Source organism: Ceratotherium simum, chromosome 8, assembly GCF_057802395.1.
Source record: "Ceratotherium simum simum isolate JZ-2026a chromosome 8, ASM5780239v1, whole genome shotgun sequence".
NCBI classification, from domain to species: Eukaryota; Metazoa; Chordata; class Mammalia; order Perissodactyla; family Rhinocerotidae; genus Ceratotherium; species Ceratotherium simum.
In genome coordinates, this window is record NC_141907.1 from 70567026 (window position 1) to 70587708 (window position 20683).

Genomic DNA, 20683 nt, shown 5'->3' on the forward strand with positions numbered 1-20683 from the left:
TCTGCCTGTGCTGTATAAATGGAACAACAAAGCCTAGGTGACAGCACTTCTGTTTACAACACGGTTTGCTGAATATTTTAAGCTCACTGTTGAGACCTACTGCTCAGAAAAAAGATTCCTTTCAAAATATTACCATTAAAAATGGTAATATCCATTGAAATATCCATTGAAAATGCCCCTGGTCACCCAAGAGCTCTGATGGAGATGCACAACAAGATTAATGTTGTTTTCATGCCTGTTAACATGATATCCATTCTGCAGCCCATAGATCAAGGAGTAATTTCAACTTTCAAGTCTTATTATTTAAGAAATACATTTTATAAGGCTATAGCTACCATAGAGAGTGATTCCTCTGACTGATCTGGGCAAAGTAAATTGAAAACCTTCTGGAAAGGATTCACCATTCCAAATGCCATTAAGAACATTTGTGATTCATGGGAAGAGGTCAAAATATCAACATTAATAGGAGTTTGGAAGAAGTTGATTCCAGTTCTCATGGATGACTTTGAGGGGTTCAAGACTTCAGTGGAAGAAGTCACTGCAGATATGGTGGAAATAGCAAAAGAACTAGAATTAGAAGTGAAGTCTGAAGATTTGACTGAATTGCTGCAATTTCATGATAAAACTTTAATGGATGAGGAGTTGCTTCTTATGGATGAGCAAAGAAAGTGGTTTCTTGAGATGGAATCTGCTCCTGGTGAAGATGCCGTGAAGATTGTTGAAATGACAACAAAGGATTTAGAATATTACATCAACTTAGTTGACAAAGCAGCGGCAGGGTTTGAGATAACTGACTTCACTTTTGAAAGATCTACTGTCGTGTAAAATGCTGTCAAACAGCATCGCATGCTGCAGAGAAATGGTTCGTGATCAGAAGTCCATCGATGCAGCAAACTTCATTGCTGTCTTACTTGAAGAAATTGCCACAGCCACCCCAGCTTCAGCAACCACCGCCCTGATCAGTCAGCAGCCATCAGCATCAAAGCAAGACCTTCCACCAGCAAAAAGATTATGACTTGCTGAAGGCTCAGATGATGGTTAGCATTTTTTAGCAATAACGTATTTTTTTATTTAATTTAAGGTATGTACGTTGTTTTTTTAGACATAATACTATTGCATACTTAATAGACTACAGTATAGCATAAACATCACTTTTATATGCACTGGGAAACCAAAAAATCTGTGTGACTCATTTTATTGCCGTGGTCTGGAATGGAACCTGCAATATCTCTGAGGTATGCCTGTATTTTTGAATCATTACGGTCTATTAGCTTTCTTTCTCAGGCAGTCCTCACTTTCTGTGGTAGTTTTATCTGAAGGAAAATGAAACAATCCCAATGAGTACTTGAGTGTCTGAACTGAGAATCTTAGGAAAACTTTCTCATGTTCTACAATTTTCCATTAAAGAAAGGTAGCCAGGAATCACTCTGCTTTCTCCATCTCTCATCTTTCCTCCTTCCTAAGCCTTTTGCTTTTGTTTTATTTTCTATTTCATTTTGAAAGCTCTTCATGAATGCAGTGATCTCCTAAATGGGGTTCCCACTCTCCAAGTGTATACAAGCCATCCAGCAGAATGCAAAAGAAAATATAAACATAATCTGGAAAATAAACCTCACTGATTTTTAATATACATATTAATACTTGTCCATCACATATACACTTTATCACCCCAGCAGTTGGTCACATATCAGCTAGGGTAAAAGATATGACCTGAAAAGAAAACAGGAATTTCAAAGTTCGGGGAGGGTTGACAAAGGCACCCTGAACTCCTTCTTTTGAAAACATTATAGTTTGGTGTGCCTGCTTTTAGGAGATTTACAGCAATTATCTTAGTAGGATCTTTACAATACCATGTGTATTAGTATTGCTGTCACAACAAATCACCACGAACTTAGCTGGGCTAAAGTCAAGACATCAGCAGGCTGAGTTCCTTTCTGGAGGTGCTAGAGGAGAATCTCTTTCCTCGCTCATTCGGGTTTGTTAGCAGATTTCAGTTGTTTGTGGTTGTATGACTGAGATCGCTCCATTTTCTTAATGATTCTCAGCTGAGGGCCATTCCCAGCTTCTAAAAGCCAACCTGTTTCTTGGCTCCTGGCCCTCTTCCTCTATCTTTCAAGCCAGTAACAATAAGGCAAGTCTCTCTCATACTGGAATCTCTTCCCACTCCTCTCCCATTGCATCTCTTCTGACTCACTCTTCTGTGGTCCTTTTCCACTTATAAAGACTCATGTGATTAGATTGGTCCCACCTGGGTATACCAGGAAAATCTCCTCATTTTAAGGCCCTTAACTTAATCACATCTGAAAAGTCCCTTTTGCCATGTAAGATAACATATTCAAGGAGTCCAGAGATTACAGTCTGGGCATCTTTGGGGGACCATTATTCTGCCTACCACACCATGAAATTATTTTGTGCCACAAAGAGGTTCACCTCATACCTGCACCATAATAAATAAATAAATACAATTTTCTTTATCTGCTTAAATATCTTTGAAATGAAAGGTTTGGCCCATTGTCAAAAATATTAAAATGTTCCATCTTTCAAATTGCAAAAACAATGACTAATTGACATTAGGAAAGATTGAAATTTACTATATGAATTTCAAGAAAAGCTTTAGAATATTTGATAAATGAGGTTTAAATGCTAGTATTATGATTTAGCACCAATAGTGAGATTCTGCCATTGCATCGACTAAAGATTGAGAGTGAATTTAAAATCAGTTGTCAAAATGAAGTGAAACTTGAAAACTTATTTCCACACAAAAACCTGCACATAGATGTTTAAAGCAGCTTTATTCGTAATTGCCAAAACTTGGAAGCAACCAAGATGTCCTAAAGTAGGTGAATGGATAAACTATGGTATACCCAGACAATGGAATACTATTCAATGCTAAAAAGAAAAGAGCTATAAAGCCATGAGAAGACATGGAGGAACCTTAAATGCATACTACTAAGTGAAAGAAGCCAACCCCAAAATGTCCAATTGTATGTTCAATGTCATAGGTACAACTATATGACATTTTGGAAAAGGCAAAACTATGGAGACAGTAAAAAGATCAGTGGTTGCCAGCGGCTAGGGGTAGGAGGAGGGATGAATAGGCAGAGCACAGAGGAGTTTTAGGGAAGTGGAAATACTCTGTATTATACATAATCATTTTACATTTATCCAAACTCATAGAATGCACAACACCAAGAGTGAACCCTAACGTAAACTAGGGACTTTGGGGATTATGATGTGTCAATGTAGGTTAATCAATTGTAATAAATGTGTCACGCTGGTGTGCGATGTTTATAATGGGAGAAGCTATGCATGTTTGGGGATAGGGGTATTTGGGAAATTTCTATCTTCCTCTTAATTTTCCTGTAAACACAAAACTTCCCTAAAAAAATAAAGTGTTAAAAAAACAAAAAATGAAGTGAACCAGACTTTAAAATCATTTTATGAAAGTATAAAATGAAGGTTTGAAAAATACTGAACACTATCATATTGCTTTAACCAAAATAAGATGACATCAAATGAGTGTAAACAAGTTTTAAAGTAAAATCTACTTTAAAAGAATGTTTATTTTATCTTCATTTCATCCCTTAAAAATGTTCGTGTTTTTAAATGGACATTATTAATATAGCTGTAATTTATATAACAAGTAAATATATTGGTGTAAGTAAATCTCCTTTATAAATAAACAAATATACATATACGTATTTATAGTGCATGTCCTAACTTTTTACTCATAGGTATGAGCCTTCAAATTGAAAATTATTACACTAATAAGTTCATACTAAATACATTTGGTTGCTACACTACAAGTTAAAACTATCTAAAAGAAATTTTTATCAATCTGATATCATCACTTTTGCAAGAGATTTATAACAGGTAAATCAGATCTTGATTTGTCATCATTTCAATTGGCCACTCAAAAATTTCGTAAAAGAATGGTTACTAAGGAGCCCAGAATCTTTCATTTTGAAAACATTTGGCAAACATTTTAAAAATAACACTTTTTCTAATAGGTAACTGAATTTTAAACAGTGAACTTTAAAAGTCACAGGGACATTTGAGATATCATATACACTTCTTCAGAGTACAGGAGATTTTATTCACTAGTTATCTTAACTCCTCATTTCTTGCTGTGAGAACATCCAAATAAAATTTTCTAAATGCATCAGCAACAGCTAGAAAACTTCTGGTTCTCTTGGTTTCTCTATGGCTGCTGTGTAATGGATATTTTTTGTGATTAGAAAAACCAGTCACAAGCAAAGTTGAACATGTTGTTAGCAAATGGTTAATGAATTAGACAATGCTCATAATTTTATTTTTCTTTAGTAGAATGAATTTTTTCCCACTCAAGTAGTGCTATTTATCTGTTTTTGTTTGTCTCTTTGTGGCTAGTTAACACACACAGCATGTTCCCTTTAGAAATATAAGTTAAATTCATTCCACTTACCAAACTATTCCCTGAGCCCCAGAGCCGATAGGCTTTAGATTCTGGTAGCGCTTGAGAACTGTGAAGGTTGAGTCTCCCACTTCCACACTGTAGAATTGGTTGTCAACTTTGCTTTTGCTCATGTTGTAATGTTTGGCAATATATGACACATCCACTTGTTTATCGAATCCCTGTGAAAAAGGAGAACAAAAACATGAGACAAGCAAACAACCAGAATGACAATGAGATACAGAGAGGCCTGTTCTTTTAATGACTACTAATACTTATTCATCTATCATCATTATATAAACCTGTATTTCAGGTAGAAAAAATATATATTAGTCCATGTAAGGTAATCTGAAGTAAACTTAGAAATAAATGCAAAGAAAAATTTGTTTTCAATATTAAAACTCTCTATAATAAAACAATCTTAGATTAGATCTGGATAATCTTTTCTGAAATGATTCATTAAAACTATTTATTTATGGAGCAAATATCTACTGAACATGTACTGGTCCCAGAGACTATGCTAGATCCTTCAGATGTGATCCCTGCTCACCCAATAGAATAGCTGTATGAAGAACGGTAAAAGATTGTATCAACGTCCCTGCCTCAGAAAAATCTGAGATAAAAAATCATGCATAGGTTTAATTTTTTAATTAGGTAAATTTGAATTAAATAGTGTTGACTTCATTTGTTCTCAGTTAGTAACAAAACTGCTATTATCCTGCATTAAACATTGAACAATTTTAGTTCAAATTAACATTATTCTAAAATGCCACATGGTGCCTTTTTGTTCTTTGCAAGCTTAGATTTTAAATATCTCAATTGTTGCATCTTTTGTTTATCTTTAAGAGAAGTTCTTCCATCTATTAATTATATTTAGCAACTGAAGAGACTGTCCTTGAAATTTTGAACCATGATTTATGAATATATATAATATAAGTAGCTATTATCCATGATTATCGTTTACCCATAAATGATGTTATGTTGCGTTTTATGACATCAAATAGTTTGGGTTCCATAGCTAGAAGGGACTCGATAGAATTTCCTCTTGCCTGTTCCTTGTTGCCCACGCTGGTGGATGCCTAGCCAATAGTCATCTGATTTAGTTTAGTCATGCTCATTTAGTTCAGGTTTTGAGCACTCACATGTTCTGTGGGTTCCCTCCCAATCCCAGCAATTGGAAGTTCAGTAGTCTAAACCAGTGGTTCTCATTAGAGGTGGCAATAAGCCTTAGAGGGCATTTGGGAGATTTGTGGGCATGTTTTGGTGTGCCACAATGACAGGAGATGCGGCTTGTATTAGTTTGCTTATCAAACAATGCTGGTTGGCCTGCGATGAGTGGGACATTCCTGCGTAATGAATAATTTCCTACACACCTCACAACTTTTGAGGTATATCAAAGCTTGAATTAGTAAAAAAAAAAAAAAAAAAAAATGCCTTTAATGTTCTGAGCCCAGAACCTAAACTAAAGGATCTTTGTATGGTTTTAACATACATTAACTTCTGAAAATCTACCTCTCATATAACTTGAAAGAAGATTTAAATCTCCTTAGGCTCTAAAGCTCTGGTTGGTCATACAAACATTTTTCTTAGAACATTTTGGCATTTCATTTCTAAATAAAAAATTGAAAAAGAAGTACAAACTACTTTGCCCCTGTATGCTCTTGGAAAGGAAGCCAGGCAGCAACAGTAATGTAAATGAGGAGAATTCAATGGGGACTGTATGGACATGGGTGGCAAAACCCACAAATCTAGTGCAAGGACCTGAAGACCCCAGGCAGAGTTGAGAGCAGAATACATGTGAGAGGCACTGGCCTGCGGCTGGCAGAGACGGCAGCAGCAATCCAGTACCAATGCACGCAGACCTCAAAGAACAGAGTGGACACTAGACTAGCAATCTGGGTTGTTTGGACTGAAGACTGAAAATTCAGGTAATTTGCAAATACAATAACGAGAGGTCTGAAATCCAGGAGGCAGTCTGTGAAGCATAAAACAGGAAATTAAACAAGACTGCTAAGAATCAGGGCATTGTAAGCCCCAGACACAAGGACAGACAAAGTCTCAGTATTCAGACAGCAGTTGGTCAAGTGCTGTAATGGAGTATATCATTTCATCCCAGCAATTGTTCACACTCCTGAGAAGCACCCTGTAATTTTTCCCGGTATATACCTAGAACAGAACTTTTCATATCATAGGGAAGCTATAAATGGACTTGGTGGTAGTTTGGTAAAATGGTTAAAACAATCATAGAGCTTACACCAGAAGCAAAATTTTAGCAAGAAGAGAATTTCCAGTCAAAAAGAGATAGAGAGTCAAATGAAATGCCTAATGCCCTGATGCCTTTTCTAAAATAAAAATTACTCAGTGATCTTTTATCTCCATTTCAGAGCATATAATTTCTCACAATAAGATTGAAAATCATCATTATAAAGTTTGTGATTTCAGACACACACACACAAAATTTCCTTTCAAGTACCTTCTTTATATCTAGTTTTGAATTAAACTTTAGGTGAAATCTAAAAGTTAGAAAATACATTCTTGAAAATACCTCAAATAATTGGGAAAAGACTATTTTAATTATTAAACAATAAGACACAGAGATAACAGCAATGGAAATTTTCTTGGATTGATGTGGCAACCAAAAATTTGATGGCAAATATGTTGTGAAGAGCTTCCCCCAGATCTCATCTGTGCTCCGAGCTTACAAATCCAAAGAGAGTTTCAAAAAGCTCAGAATCGATTTAGTATAGTATATTTTATCCCCAATTTCCATGCAGCTTCCTTGTCATGAATATAAAGTTCAAATATAAACTTTTCTCTATAAAATGTGCCTATGAAAATATGCCATTAAGCACACTATGGAAAAATATTATCAATGCTAAAAAGATTTTTTTCCAGTTATGTTTCAGTATATCCTTAGTTCAGGTCACAAAACTGATGATTTGAACACAAGAAGAGAAGAATCAAAAATTCATATTGGGAAGGCATGTGAAGACTGGCCAATAGTTTAAGGCACAGATTCTGAAGTTTTAACATGGATCAGAACTACCTGAGGAGCTTATGAAACACAGATTGCTGCGCCCCACTGAAAAGTTTCTGATTCAATGGGACGAGGGTAAGGCCAAGAGTTTGTATTTCTAACAAGCTCCACACTTCGAGAACCCCTATTTTAGAGAATGGCAGATGTGAGAGACATCACCATTCAAAGAAGGCTAGTTGGAGAGGCAAAAACTGAAAACAACGCAGGTCAAACCAAGTAAACAAAGAAGGTGGATATTAAAAATAATGTCACCATGACACTCCTTGGTATCAGCACCTCTTTAGCAGGCCCAGATGTCATTTTCCCAGGGATGTGCTTTCCTATCTCACAGGTACAATATAGTGCCCAACCAATGTTCTGTCATTAGCTCACAAAAATAAACATTCCATCATCTATTTATATTAAATTTATATTAAAACACTTGAATATATGAAACTCACAGGTGTTCATAAATGCTCATAAAAATGGAAAGTCTCTTTCCAGAGAAGAAATTAATATGTTAATTATAAATAAGGAATAGTATATTAAAAATTATAAATCACTACAGTGGTAATTTTTGGAAATCAATGTGGTTCAAAATAACTATAGGTTTAGAATATTCTATTATTGATTCAAATTATTTTTAAAAATAACTCATTCCTCCATTGAATATTAATCTTATATTTAAATGACTCAACAATTATTTCTATGTGGATATAATAAAATTTTCTTTGCAAAAATTCAGAGCAAACTCATTTCTTCCCCGTCCACCATCTGCCAAAAAATTTTAAAGCTAAATTAAAAGAAGACTTTGTTGCCACTAGCAGTTTGGTAGGCATAGAGGAAATCTGAATATAATCTCTTCTGTGGAAAGACTGCATTTTATGCAGACTTGTGCAGTGAGTCCCCACCATCAGTTCAGTTGCTAGCCTATAGCTACGGAGTTTTGCAAAGAAAAATGCCCCACGTTACTGATTTTATCCTGCAGGTGTCCAAAGCCTCAATTGCGTTTTTCTCAAATTTCATAACCTATACTCCACAAGCACTCCCTCCCCATTTTCATTTGTGCATGACTGTCCTATGTTACCACTTGTTAGTTCCTGAGCAGGAAACACTGAGGTTTAAGAATTTTTAGAGGTTAAGCTTCCTTACTTTCTTTTGAATGATATAGCTGAAAATAGCATCAAGCCTGGATTAGTTCTGCACTTAATAGCTGTGAAACCTTTAGCAAGTCATTTTATTCTTTCTTTCATTTATTATTTATATTCTGTGTGGTTCTAAAAAGGATTTGTGCAGCTCACTATAGAAGATATAGGAGCAATAAAACCATTAAATCCGGTTTTAAGAACAAACGTCAAATAAAACAGGCTGGGAGATGACAGTTTTACCAGAAGACTTATGTTATGAATAGCTACAGCCCTGAGCACAAAAACTTAGTGCCATGCTTCCAGAAAGCCAGAGAAATAAAATAATAAGACAACAACAAAACCAAGTGAGTGGCAAGTTTTGAGTCATTAATCTCATAAAATATATCATACTAGTTCATAGGAAAGGTAAAATTTCTCTAGCACTTAACTTCCAGAAGAATATATTCAATAGTTCTTTATAAAATAACCCTGGAATCAAACAACAGGCAGTAGATACAATATTTTTTAATCAAATACATAGAAATATATTTCATATGACTTATATGAAACCAACTCTCAATAAGACAAGGGGAGAAAGAAAGGTGAACGAGTATTAATTGCTTACCTCCTAAAGGTGAACTTTGTATTCTGTTAAATAGTATATTTAACAGTAAAAACAGATGAGGAGAGTGGCATACAGAGCTATTAACTGGCTCAGAGTCTTAAAACTATTAATTAGTGGTACCAATTAACATGAATTGAAGTTTGTCCAACTCCAAAACATGTGCTCTTTTTTTTACTAAACCATTACTAGATCACCTAAAATAATTTAGGACAGTGATGTGGTTTTCTTACGAAAGGTGAGCTATAGGAATAGAGCTTAGGAAATCAAGAGAAATGAACAAATAATATGTCCTTATCTTTCATTTATCAATTGTCTCAGCAGGGAGTTTGAACTTAACCGAACCTCAAGCAGTTCAGGGTTGAAATAGACAACCTTGTGCTGGTGATGGAAAGCTGGACTTTCAGAGCTGCCTAGAAATTTAAGGGGCTGATTCTCTTCATTTGTTAAATATTAACTGAGCACCTACTGTACGCCAGGCACTATTGAAGGTGCTATGGATATAACATTGATCTATCTCAACAGGATAGCCAAGATGAATTAGCTACAAAATGCATCCCCAGAAGATGAACTGGTCAACCTGCTGGATATTTTTTTAGTATTGGCATTTGGAAACTGAAAAGTATCTGCCAAAAGCGGTGATTCTGCTTTTGGCACAAATGATATTGAGCTTTCATTCTCATAGCTATGACCAGCATACTGAGTTGCTTCATGATGCCACTCCAAGACTGTTACACAAAGTCAGCGGAAACAACGTCTGCGATTCTGTTTGTTGTGGTAGAAAGGCTTATGTTCCATTCATTCTAAGTCTGAGTCAAATTATTGACATATGAGTTTTAAAGAGGGAGATTTAAGACAACAATGCTTAATAACATTTAGGATTATATTTTCTGTCAAGAGCATATTTTCCCCACTCTGTTTCTTGAAGTGTTACTCTCTAAGGAGAATTACAGCCTGAAATCTATATCACTTTTATATTGGTTGGCCCAGAGATGGTTACTTTGTGGAATCAATGGCTTACAATAGATCAATAATGCAGTAAAAACTTTAAGACTTAAATTATGCTTAATCATTATTTTCAATTATGTGAAAAAGCACATAACAGTAAACAGTAGTAGAGCAGGCATGGCTTCTGCCTGCCTGTTCTTTATATTTGAAGCAAGAAAACTAGTACTGCTTGAATACCTACTATGCACTACATTGATATTAAGACCAGACACTGTGCTAGGTGTCTAATAAGTCATTTCATGTAAGACTTAGCATTCTCATTTCGCTGTTGAGAAATTTTAGACTGAGAACTTCAGCGAAGGGTAAAACTCCAGCTTTTATGTAAGAATCTCACCTGTGAGGCCTTGAGCAAGCTTTTTATAATCTTAGCCTTATTTATGGAATGAGGGCAATAATCTACTTCTTTTGATTAGCATGAAAGTAAAATGAGATAATCTATGTAAAGCTCTTAGCATGGTATAAGCTTATAGGAAACTCTCAAAGTTTATTATTATTATTACTATAATTATTATCATTATTACTGAGAAATTAGATACCATTTAAAGACACATGGCTAATTAGTAGTTTTATAATGTTTTTAACCAAAAGTTAGCCTGAGCCATAGCGCCATCCCAAAGCACCATGATACTGCTATAAAATCAACACATAACCAAACGGGTTCAGAATGTTCAGGTAATAAAATACTTATTCTGTTTTTTGACACTTGTGGTAGAGACAGTGATCTGTGAATATCCATGTGCTCCACCACATGTCTCAGCCTCCCTTGCAGTTCTGTTTGGGCAATGTGACTATTTATGGCCAATGGACTACAAGCAGAAGTGACAGGTGTCACCTAAATGCAGAGGTATTTACGGGATGTGCCTTCACAATCCACCTCTTTCCACACTCCAGTGTCTTAGCTGGCACATCACAAGAGGGCAAGAGCCTAAATCCTGGGTCACAAGGTGGCAGAAGCCAAAAGTGCTGAGTCATGAGATAGAGGAGAGCCCTTGCTAACCTGTACTAGACTTTCTATAACAGGAAATAATCTTTTGTTCTGATAAATCCCTGAGATTTGAGGTCTACCTATTACTTCAGTATGTTTTGCATTCAACAAATATTTATTTTGGTCTTACAATGTGCTAAGCAATGTTCTAGGTACAGAGAATATAAAGCTCCTCCCCGCATGGAGTTTAATATTAAATTGTCCCTTAGAAGATCAAACTTGGAATGCTGGCTTCAGTGTCACAACGATCTTACCTACTACTAAGCATGCTGAATTCTACACTTTTGATCTACATATTCTCAATTTGTCTACAATAAAGAAAAAAGTATAAAATAGGCAATAATATGTGATGTTATATAATCAAGAGAGGATAAAATTTTCAGGTTAATAGATGATAGTTAATTTTTAAAAAAACACTTTCTCAGGGTGGGAGTAAGAGGTTATGTTTCATCATAAGGAGAGTGAAAAGTCATTTAGGAATCAAATTGTTTAAAGTGAGTTATCTGGATTTCACTGACATCTTTAAAATATGTCTTTGTATTTTCAGAAGGGAAAATTAGAGTTTATCAAATGCTACATTTAAGAACATGGAACACTAAAGCCTTGTTTTGATTTACACAGTGAAGAGTATTATTCTTAAATCTTATATGATTATGTTATTATCATTCTCTCATTGCACAATTATAAAAAGATCTAATTAGTACCTAAGTTTAGTAGTTCCATGTTCTCCAAAGTCTTGGTTTTCATGTCTTTGAATATGCACTTTTGTAGCTTCCTTGAACATTTTTGGAGTGAGTTAGAGATATATAGAGCATATAATCAAATAAATATACACGTTTAGAGAAGATGAACAAAAGAAGAGTTGAATGACACATTCCAGATTGGAACTGATTTTTGAACTCAGAACCAAAGCAGATATTATTCTTCTTAACCTACTGAAAAATTCAGCCTTTGCTTATCGTGCACCTCAAGCTCAGATAATACTGCTGCAAAAAAGCAAAATTATCACTTAATATATTTTTGAAAGCCTCAAATCAGAAGGATAATAGAATTAAATGGTGCATTTAAGGAATTAGTTGATTACTTAAGAACACTAGCTAGATCAAAATGAAATCCACAAGTCAATGCTTTTCTTATAGAGTGTGATTAACCATACACTAAACAACACAGATAATTCTGGGATATTTTACAGCACAACTATTTGGAAAAATATAAGCAATAACTTCATTTAATTTAATCAATACCTCAACCGTAATTAAACTCATAATATTAAGCCACATTTACATTCAACTTAAGACCATTCAACAAGAAGTCAAGTTTGACCTTTTTGTGTTTCAAGCAAACCAAACACATACCCACAGTCAACCAATATGGAAAAGATCCTCATTGCAGAGCCAAATTTTAAGACCTTTACATTTTTTGTGAGTTAATCTTTAGTAGCATAATCTATTCATTTACTGAAATAATTACTTAATAAAACTTTGGAAAAAACCTTCCCAATGTATAAGACATAAAATTTACTCTTTTGAAATTTGCTATAGCCATCTTCACATATGGGCATATGGAAAAAAACTATTGTCAAGCAACATGAAACATTCATTCATAAAAATGTATAGGTTGGTTATTATCCTGATAGTATAGATATCTCAGTGATTTATTTCGTGGTTCAAGATGTGCCATGTTTTTACAATAATGTTTGCTATGTCTTTAATGATTTACCCACAGACAGTCCATGCACTAAAGCATATATATTGGGATTTTAGAAAATGAATGCAAAATTAAATGCCATGTGTCAAAGAAAATGTAGAAGAAAGTCAGAGTTGGGCTTCCTTAAATAATACACAGGAGAGGAAACCCCTTAAAAGGAGAAGCTAAAGTAAACATTTCTCTTTCCCTGTAACATGAAAAACTAAACTACTAAATGAAAAGTTTATCAGTTCATATCTCAAAACCATAGCCATTCATTTACAAAAACACCAAGACCTTCAAATATATCCATGATCAATCTACTGATTTCCTTAAACCATATTTATACGAAGTCGGTGTCTAAATTTAGTGTTTTGGGGTGGCAGACAATCTCTCCAAAAATCTAAAATATACAAACAATGCCATTTATTTCACAGACTACCAAAAATGATGTTCAATTTCCCTGTTTGATTATATATGTTTTCCTTTGCCCTACCCCATCAAAACATCTTCTCCTTTGATGCTCTATTCCCCAATGTTGGTATAAAAGTCTTCTTTCCACCTAAGGTGGCCATCTGATAAAGTGTAAAAATTTTAATTGAATATTTTCAAAGTCTTTAAAATAGAAATATCATACACTCATCAAATAAAACAAGTTGAAGAAATCAAGTTACTTAAAATTCGAAATGACTTAAAAGCAAAGAACTGTTTTTAATATAATCCTGGAACCAGGTTTAATGATATTTTTTAAACTCCCTAGATACTAGTAATCTGAACATATTACTTAAAACTAAACCATTCAATGGGTATTCCGGAATACCTATTTTTATGAATTCTCTGGTTTACTAGTTTCCAGGTTTATAAAAGGCTCTAAAAAGCTAATGCAGCCCATAAAATGTTTGCAAGTATCCTGGAATTTCCAAAGATTGAAAGAGGAAAACATTGTAAGAAAAAAATAATAATAAATCTGAAGTTATCAGTAATTTTGCTAAAGAGCAAGTTTTCATTTATTTAGACCAGCCATCACCTGTGGCTAGGAAAATTATTACGTATACACACAAAGTGCTTTTATTATCCAGAGATTAGAGTGACAAGATAAAATTTAATTAACGAGTCATCTAGTAATATTTTATGTCAATTAAGAAAAAAATTGCTTTAACTAAAAAAAAAAGTCATATCTAACAAGGTGCTATATCAAAAAACAGTAATAACTCCAAAAATATTGAAGAGCAGTTTTGACAATAAGAACTCCACAATGAGACTGCTCTTTTTATCATGTCCCCAGTAATATTTTAGACCTTATATATCACAATCATCTTTAGAAATTTATATAAAAGTCTTCTTTTTTTCCTGCTGGTGACCAATATCTTAGGCTTCTTTGCATGCTACTCTCTTCAGTCAAAACTCTGCTCCCCAATAGAAGATTTCAAGAAGTTCATAATGGGACTAGGGAAAGACCTTCTAGTATAATGGTTGAGATTTCCAACTCTGGAATAAAACATAATTGGATTCTGTCTCCTGATAATTAATGGTGTTGTGAAGATGAAATAAGGCAAAATCTTAGTGAAGTCTTCCCATATAGAAGCATTCGATAAGTATTTGCGGTTTTGGGTTTTTTCTGACTTACTATTGTTTAGCCCATGGTTCTTGCCGAGGTCTTTAACTCAAAGAGGAATAGGTGTTCCTTACGTTTACAGGCCTAGCCACTCTCTGCTGTGCTTTAGACGAGGCAGTGTGGTCTTTGAGGAAAGTAACCATATTCCTATCCTGTATCCCTAATTTCAACAAGTTACAGGTACATATTATAGGTCCTCAGTAATGATGTGTTGAGTAAATGAATGGTAGAATCAATCAATAATCAATCAGTCAACGTGTAGACATTTTCTTGCATAGAAAATGTAAGGAGGCATGAAGAGTTTCTGTGACATAGCCAAAAAGAAGCCCACTGAGCTCAGTCCCTTTATTTCTAGTGCTACTTAAACTTAAAACTGTTGACTCATTAATTTGAGCCCTCTGTATCTCAGGCTTTATGAAAATCAAGAAATCATTTAAATGATTCATACAATTCAAACATTTAAAAGGAAGAATAAGTCAACAACTTTTAGATAAATGTTAGGTTAACACTGATTTGTAATTAGCAAAATAACCAAATAGCAATTAAGTCTATTAATACACACTTATAAGATGTTAAGATGTTGAGAAGTTGACTTGATTTTGAAAGGCAAGCAAACAAATTTCTACTCGGAAACTGGTGTTTTTCTGAGTTCTTATTTACCTTCTTTTATTCAAAAAGCATTTATTGAACATTTACTGAATTAAGATAGATTTCTGGGCTTGGCAGTCAAGGATGCCCTGGTTCTGCCCCCAAGGCAATCACCACTGAGTGGGGAAAACACAAACCTGTACAACTAATGGTACTGCACATCAGGATGTGATAAATGCTGTGGACACCAGTAGGTGTACACGTGGTTTGCAACACACATTACCTCTCTGTGTATATATTCCCTGGGTAAAACCCTGACTCATCTGTTCAGCATGGCAGAGTTTCAAAAATAGCACTTTTCACAGAATTTTTAAATTCATACAGTGAAATTTAACAGCTCTGTACTTCTTTGTTCAATTGAGAAAGGAAGGCTAAGAAGGCTTACCTATTTCTCAGGAGGATCAAGAGTTCTTGCTTCAATTCCCTGTAGGTCTATATTTTGTAAAGGATTCATATCAGTGCAAACTAAAGATTATTCTTGTGTGTGTGTGTGTGAGGAAGATTAGCCCTGAGCTAACATCTGGTGCCAATCCTCCTCTTTTTCCTGAGGAAGACTGGCCCTGGGCTAACATCTGTGCCCATCTTCCTCTACTTTATATGGGATGCCGCCACAGCATGGCTTGACCAGCAGTGTGCTGGTCCACGCCCAGGATCCAAACTTGCGAACCCCAGGCAGCCAAAGCAGAGCTCGCGAACTTAACCACTATGCCGCCAGGCTAGCCCCTAAGGATTGTTCTTTTATTGTCTGACATTACAAAGACAAATTTCTCCCGGAATATAAGAAGTAACCTCTTGCCTGCAAAAGCTGCTTAATGGAGTTTTTTAAAAAAAAAAAAAACAAATTAATAGGAATAGCTAAAAGCTTCAATGAATGTCATGACCGTCAAAAATTCAATTAAGAAATAAGGTTAATAGGGGTTGGCCCCATGGCCTAGTGGTTAAGTTTGGTGTGGCCTGGGTTTGGTTCCTAGGCACAGACTTACACCACTCATGGGTGGCCATGCTGTGGCGGCGACCCACATACCAAATAGAGGAAGATTGTCACAGATGTTAGCTCAGGGCGAATCTTTCTCACCAAAATAAATAAATAAATAAATAAGGTTAATACTATTACAGATAATGCACATATTTTCTGTTGATAAATTACTATCTGGGTAATCTTATTTTCCACATTTTCTGTGATTTCTTATTGGTAACGGTGAAAAAATTAGAAATATGACATAATGAAAAAAGCAACAAATCAAGATAAGAGACCTGCATTCTGGATACAATTGATCACTAATTGTTCACAAGTTACTAAGGGTCTTTGTGCATTGTCTGTGTGGCGAGAAGTTGGGAGCAGCCTAACCCTGCTGGTGATCGGGTTAAACACCACAGCGTATCAAAGATGCGTGAGATGGCTCATGAAATGAGAAGCTTCCAAAGAACATAGATTGAAAGTAAACCCCAGTAGATCATCCTGCCTCTAAAAATAAGTACACTATTTTCTTTAACTTGCTATTGCAGTAAATGAGGCACAGAGCTACAGGAAAGAAAAAAATAAATGTTATTATCAAATAAAAATTCTACATGGAAAGTAAATAAAATACTCTGAGTCACAACTAGAAACATTCTGCTTTCTATGATATTTTTAGATTTTTGTTTAAGTTATAGAATATGCATGTATATTTTCTAGGTACCAAAAGCTCATAGTAAGCAAAAAAATTCAGAGTCATTAAGAAAGTTCATACTTTACTTCTTCTCTTTATTTCTTTGCTTTAAAAAAACTCTGACTGGAAATAGACATTCTGCATCTGTACCCAAATGTTGGAAGCTGATTTAAAAAATAACATCAACCTACACAATGACTCTTTGGATTAAAAAAAAATAGCTGAAGTTTTAAGATTTTTTTTATTGATAATTTTTGAAGTTCAGATTTAATCTTGAAATACGTAAAACGTGAACTTAGTTTTATGTTTGTGCTTTTCCCCCTCCCCAAGGCTCCAGTACATAGTTGTATATGTACATGGAGGCTAAGTTGTAGGTCCTTCTAGTTCTTCTATGCAAGGCACCACCACAACATGGCTACTGACAGACGTGTGGTGTGGTCCAGGAACCAAACACGGGCCACTGAAGAGGAGCGTACCAAACTTTAACCACTAGGCTATCAGGGCTGGCTCTTGTGGTTTGTTTTTTAAGTGTTAATGACTGTAGTAAATGGCTAGGATCATGGAGGAAATAGCTCACAGTTACACAGCTTGCAATTAGTAGGGCCTAGATATTCTACCCAGAAATTCAGGCCTGCTCATTTTCCACCAGAGCACTATCACAGTTGCAATTGATTACATAAACCAAACATACATCATTCATTCATTCATTCATTAAGCAAATATTTGGTGACAGTCTACCCTATGCCAGATACTATTGTTAGTCCTCAGTACAGCAGTGTGCAAAAGAAACAAAATTCCAACAGTGTGCTGGTAAATGTTCAACAACTGGCTGGCTAGGAAGAGTGAGGAGGAAGAGGACTTATATGTAGCAATTGCTTATTTACATAATGTACATACTTCTTTCATGACGGAGTTCAATCTACCAACCTGACACCTGTCACCTTACATATGTGCATCCCTTTTGTCCATCTCCCCCAACCTCCTTCCCTCTGGTAACCACTAATCTATTCTCTTTATCCATGAGTTTGTTTATCTTTGACATATGAGTGAAATCACACAGTATTTGTCTTTCTCTGTCTGGCTTCTTTTGCTTCACATCATACCCTCGAGGTCTGTCCATGTTGTAGCAAATGGGATGATTTTGTGTTTTTTATGGCTGAGTAGTATTCCATTGTATATATATACCACGTGTTCTTTATCCATTCATCTGTAGAAGGGCACTTGGGTTGCTTCCACATCTTGGCTATTGTGAATAATGCTGCAATGAACATAGGGGTGCATAAGTGTATTTGAATTGTTTTTTAAGTTCTTTGGATAAATACACAGTAATGGAATAATAGCTGGATCATATAGTATTTCTATTTTAAATTTTTTGAGAAATCGCTATACTGTTTGCCATAGTGGCTGCACCAGTTTGCATTCCCACCAGGAGTGCATGAGGGTTCCCTTTTCTCCACATCCTCTCCAAAATTTGTTATTTTTTGTCTTGGTAATTATAGCCATTCTGACAGGCGTTTAAGGTGATATCCCATTGTAGTTTTGATTTGCATTTCTCTAATAATTAGTGATGTTGAACATCTTTTCATGTTCCTGTTGGCCATCTGTATATCTTCTTTGGAAAAATGTCTGTTCATATCCTCTGCCCATTTTTTGATCAGGTTGTTTGTTTTTTTGTTGTTGAGTTGTTTAAGTTCTTTATATATTTTGGAAATTAACCCCTTGTTGGATATATGATTTGCAAATGTTTTCTCCCAGTTGATAGGTTGTCTTTTCGTTTTGTTCATGGTTTCCTTTGCCTTGCAGAAGCTTGTCATTTTGATGTAGTCCCATTTATTAATTTTTTCTTTTGTTTCCCTTGCCTGAGTAGACATGGTATTGGAAAAGATGCTGCTAAGATCAGTGTCAAAGAGTGTACTTCCTATATTTTCCTCTAGGAGTTTTCTGATTTCAGTCTTACATTCAAGTCTTTAATCCATTTTGAGTTAATTTTTGTGTATGGTGTAAGATAATGGTCTACTTTCATTCTTTTGCAAGTGGCTGTCCAGTTTTCCCAACACCATTTATTGAAGAGACTTTCCTTTCTCCATTGCATGTTCTTGGCTCCTTTGTCAAAGATTAACTGTCCATGTATGTGTGGTTTTATTTCTGGATTCTCAATTCTGTTCCATTGATCTATGTGTCTGTTTTTGTGCCAATATCATGCTGTTTTGATTACTATAGCTTTGTGGAATATTTTGAAATCAGGGATTGTGATGCCTCCAGCTTTGTTCTTTTTTCTCAGGATTGCTTTGGCTATTCGAGGTCATTTGTTGTTCCATATAAATTTTAGGATTCTTTGTTCTATTTCTGTGAAGAATGTCATTGGGATTCATTGAATCTATAGATTGCTTTAGGTAATATGGACATTTTAATTATATTTATTCTTCCAATCCATGAGCATGGAATACATTTCCATTTCTTTGTATATTCCTTCAATTTCTTTCAATAACGTCTTATAGTTTTCAATGTATAGGTCTTTCACCTCTTTGGTTAAACTTATTATGAGAATAAAGTTCTTTTTGTTGCGATTGTAAATGGGATTGTATTCTTGACTTCTCTCTCTGCTAGTTCATTGTTAGTGTATAGAAATGCAACTGATTTTTGTAAGTTGATTTTGTACCCTGCAGTGGTTGATTATATCTAATAGTTTTCTGATGGATTCTTTAGAGTTTTCTATATAGAGAATCATATCACCTGCAAACAGCAAGAGTTTCATTTCTTCCTTTCCAATTTGGATTCCTTTTATTTCTTTTTCTTGCCTAATTGCTCTGGCCAAAACCTCCAGTACTATGTTAAATAGGAGTGGTGAGAGTGGGCACCCTTGTCTTGCTGCTGTTCTCAGAGGGATGGCTCTCAGTTTTTCACCATTGAGTATGATGTTGGCTGTGGGTTTGTCATATATGGCCTTTATTATGTCGAGGCACTTTCCTCTATACCCATTTTATTCAGAGTTTTTATCATAAATGGATGTTGGATCTTGTCAAATGCTTTCTCTGCATCTATTGAGATGATCATATGGTTTTTATTCCTCATTTTGTTAATGTGGTGTATCACACTGATTTATTTGCAGATGTTGAACCATCCCTGCCTCCTGGTATAAATCCCACTTGATCATGGTGTATGATCCTTTTACTGTATTGCTGCATTTGGTTTGCTGATATTTTGTTGAGGATTTTTGCATCTATGTTCATCAGTGATATTGGCCTGTAATTTTCCTTCTTTGTGTTGTCCTTGCCCGGTTTTGGTATCAGGGTAATGTTGGCCTCATAGAATGAGTTAGGAAGAGTTCCATCTTCTTCAATTTTTTGGAATAGTTTGAGAAGAATAGCTATTAAATCTTCTTTGAATGTTTGGTAGAATACACCAGACAATCCATCTGGTCCTGGACTTTTGGTTTTTGAGAGGTTTTGGATTACTATTTCAATCTCTTTACTAGTGATTGGTCTATTCAGATTCTCTATTTCTTCTTGATTCAGTTTTGGGAGGTTGTATGAGTCTAAGAATTTATCCATTCCTTCTAGGCTATCCAATTTGTGGGCATATGATTTTTCATATTATTCTCTTATAATCCATTGTATTTCTGTGGTATCCATTGTAATTTCCCCTCTTTCTTTTATGATTTTATTTATTTGAGCTTTCTCTCTTCTTTCTTAGAGAGTCCAGATACTGATTTGTCAATTTTGTTTATCTTTTCAAAGAACCAGCTCTTAGTTTCATTGATCCTTTCTACTGTTTTTTTAGTCTCAATTTATTTCTGCTCTGATTTTTATTATTTCCCTCCTTCTGCTGCCTTGCACTTTGTTTGTTATTCTTTTTCTAGTTCTGATGGGTGCAGTTTATGATTACTTATTTGAGA

The 20683-nt window shown here is 35.0% G+C and overlaps 1 protein-coding gene across 1 annotated transcript in view; it reads right to left on the minus strand.

Annotated features, from left to right (window-relative positions):
* Positions 1 to 20683, minus strand: part of MAPK10 (mitogen-activated protein kinase 10) — a 308625-nt gene that overhangs the window by 125636 nt on the left and 162306 nt on the right. The window contains exon 4 of the mRNA XM_004430916.3: positions 4445 to 4614. Coding sequence (XP_004430973.1) covers positions 4445 to 4614 — 170 coding nt within the window. The remainder of the gene's footprint in view (positions 1 to 4444; positions 4615 to 20683) is intronic.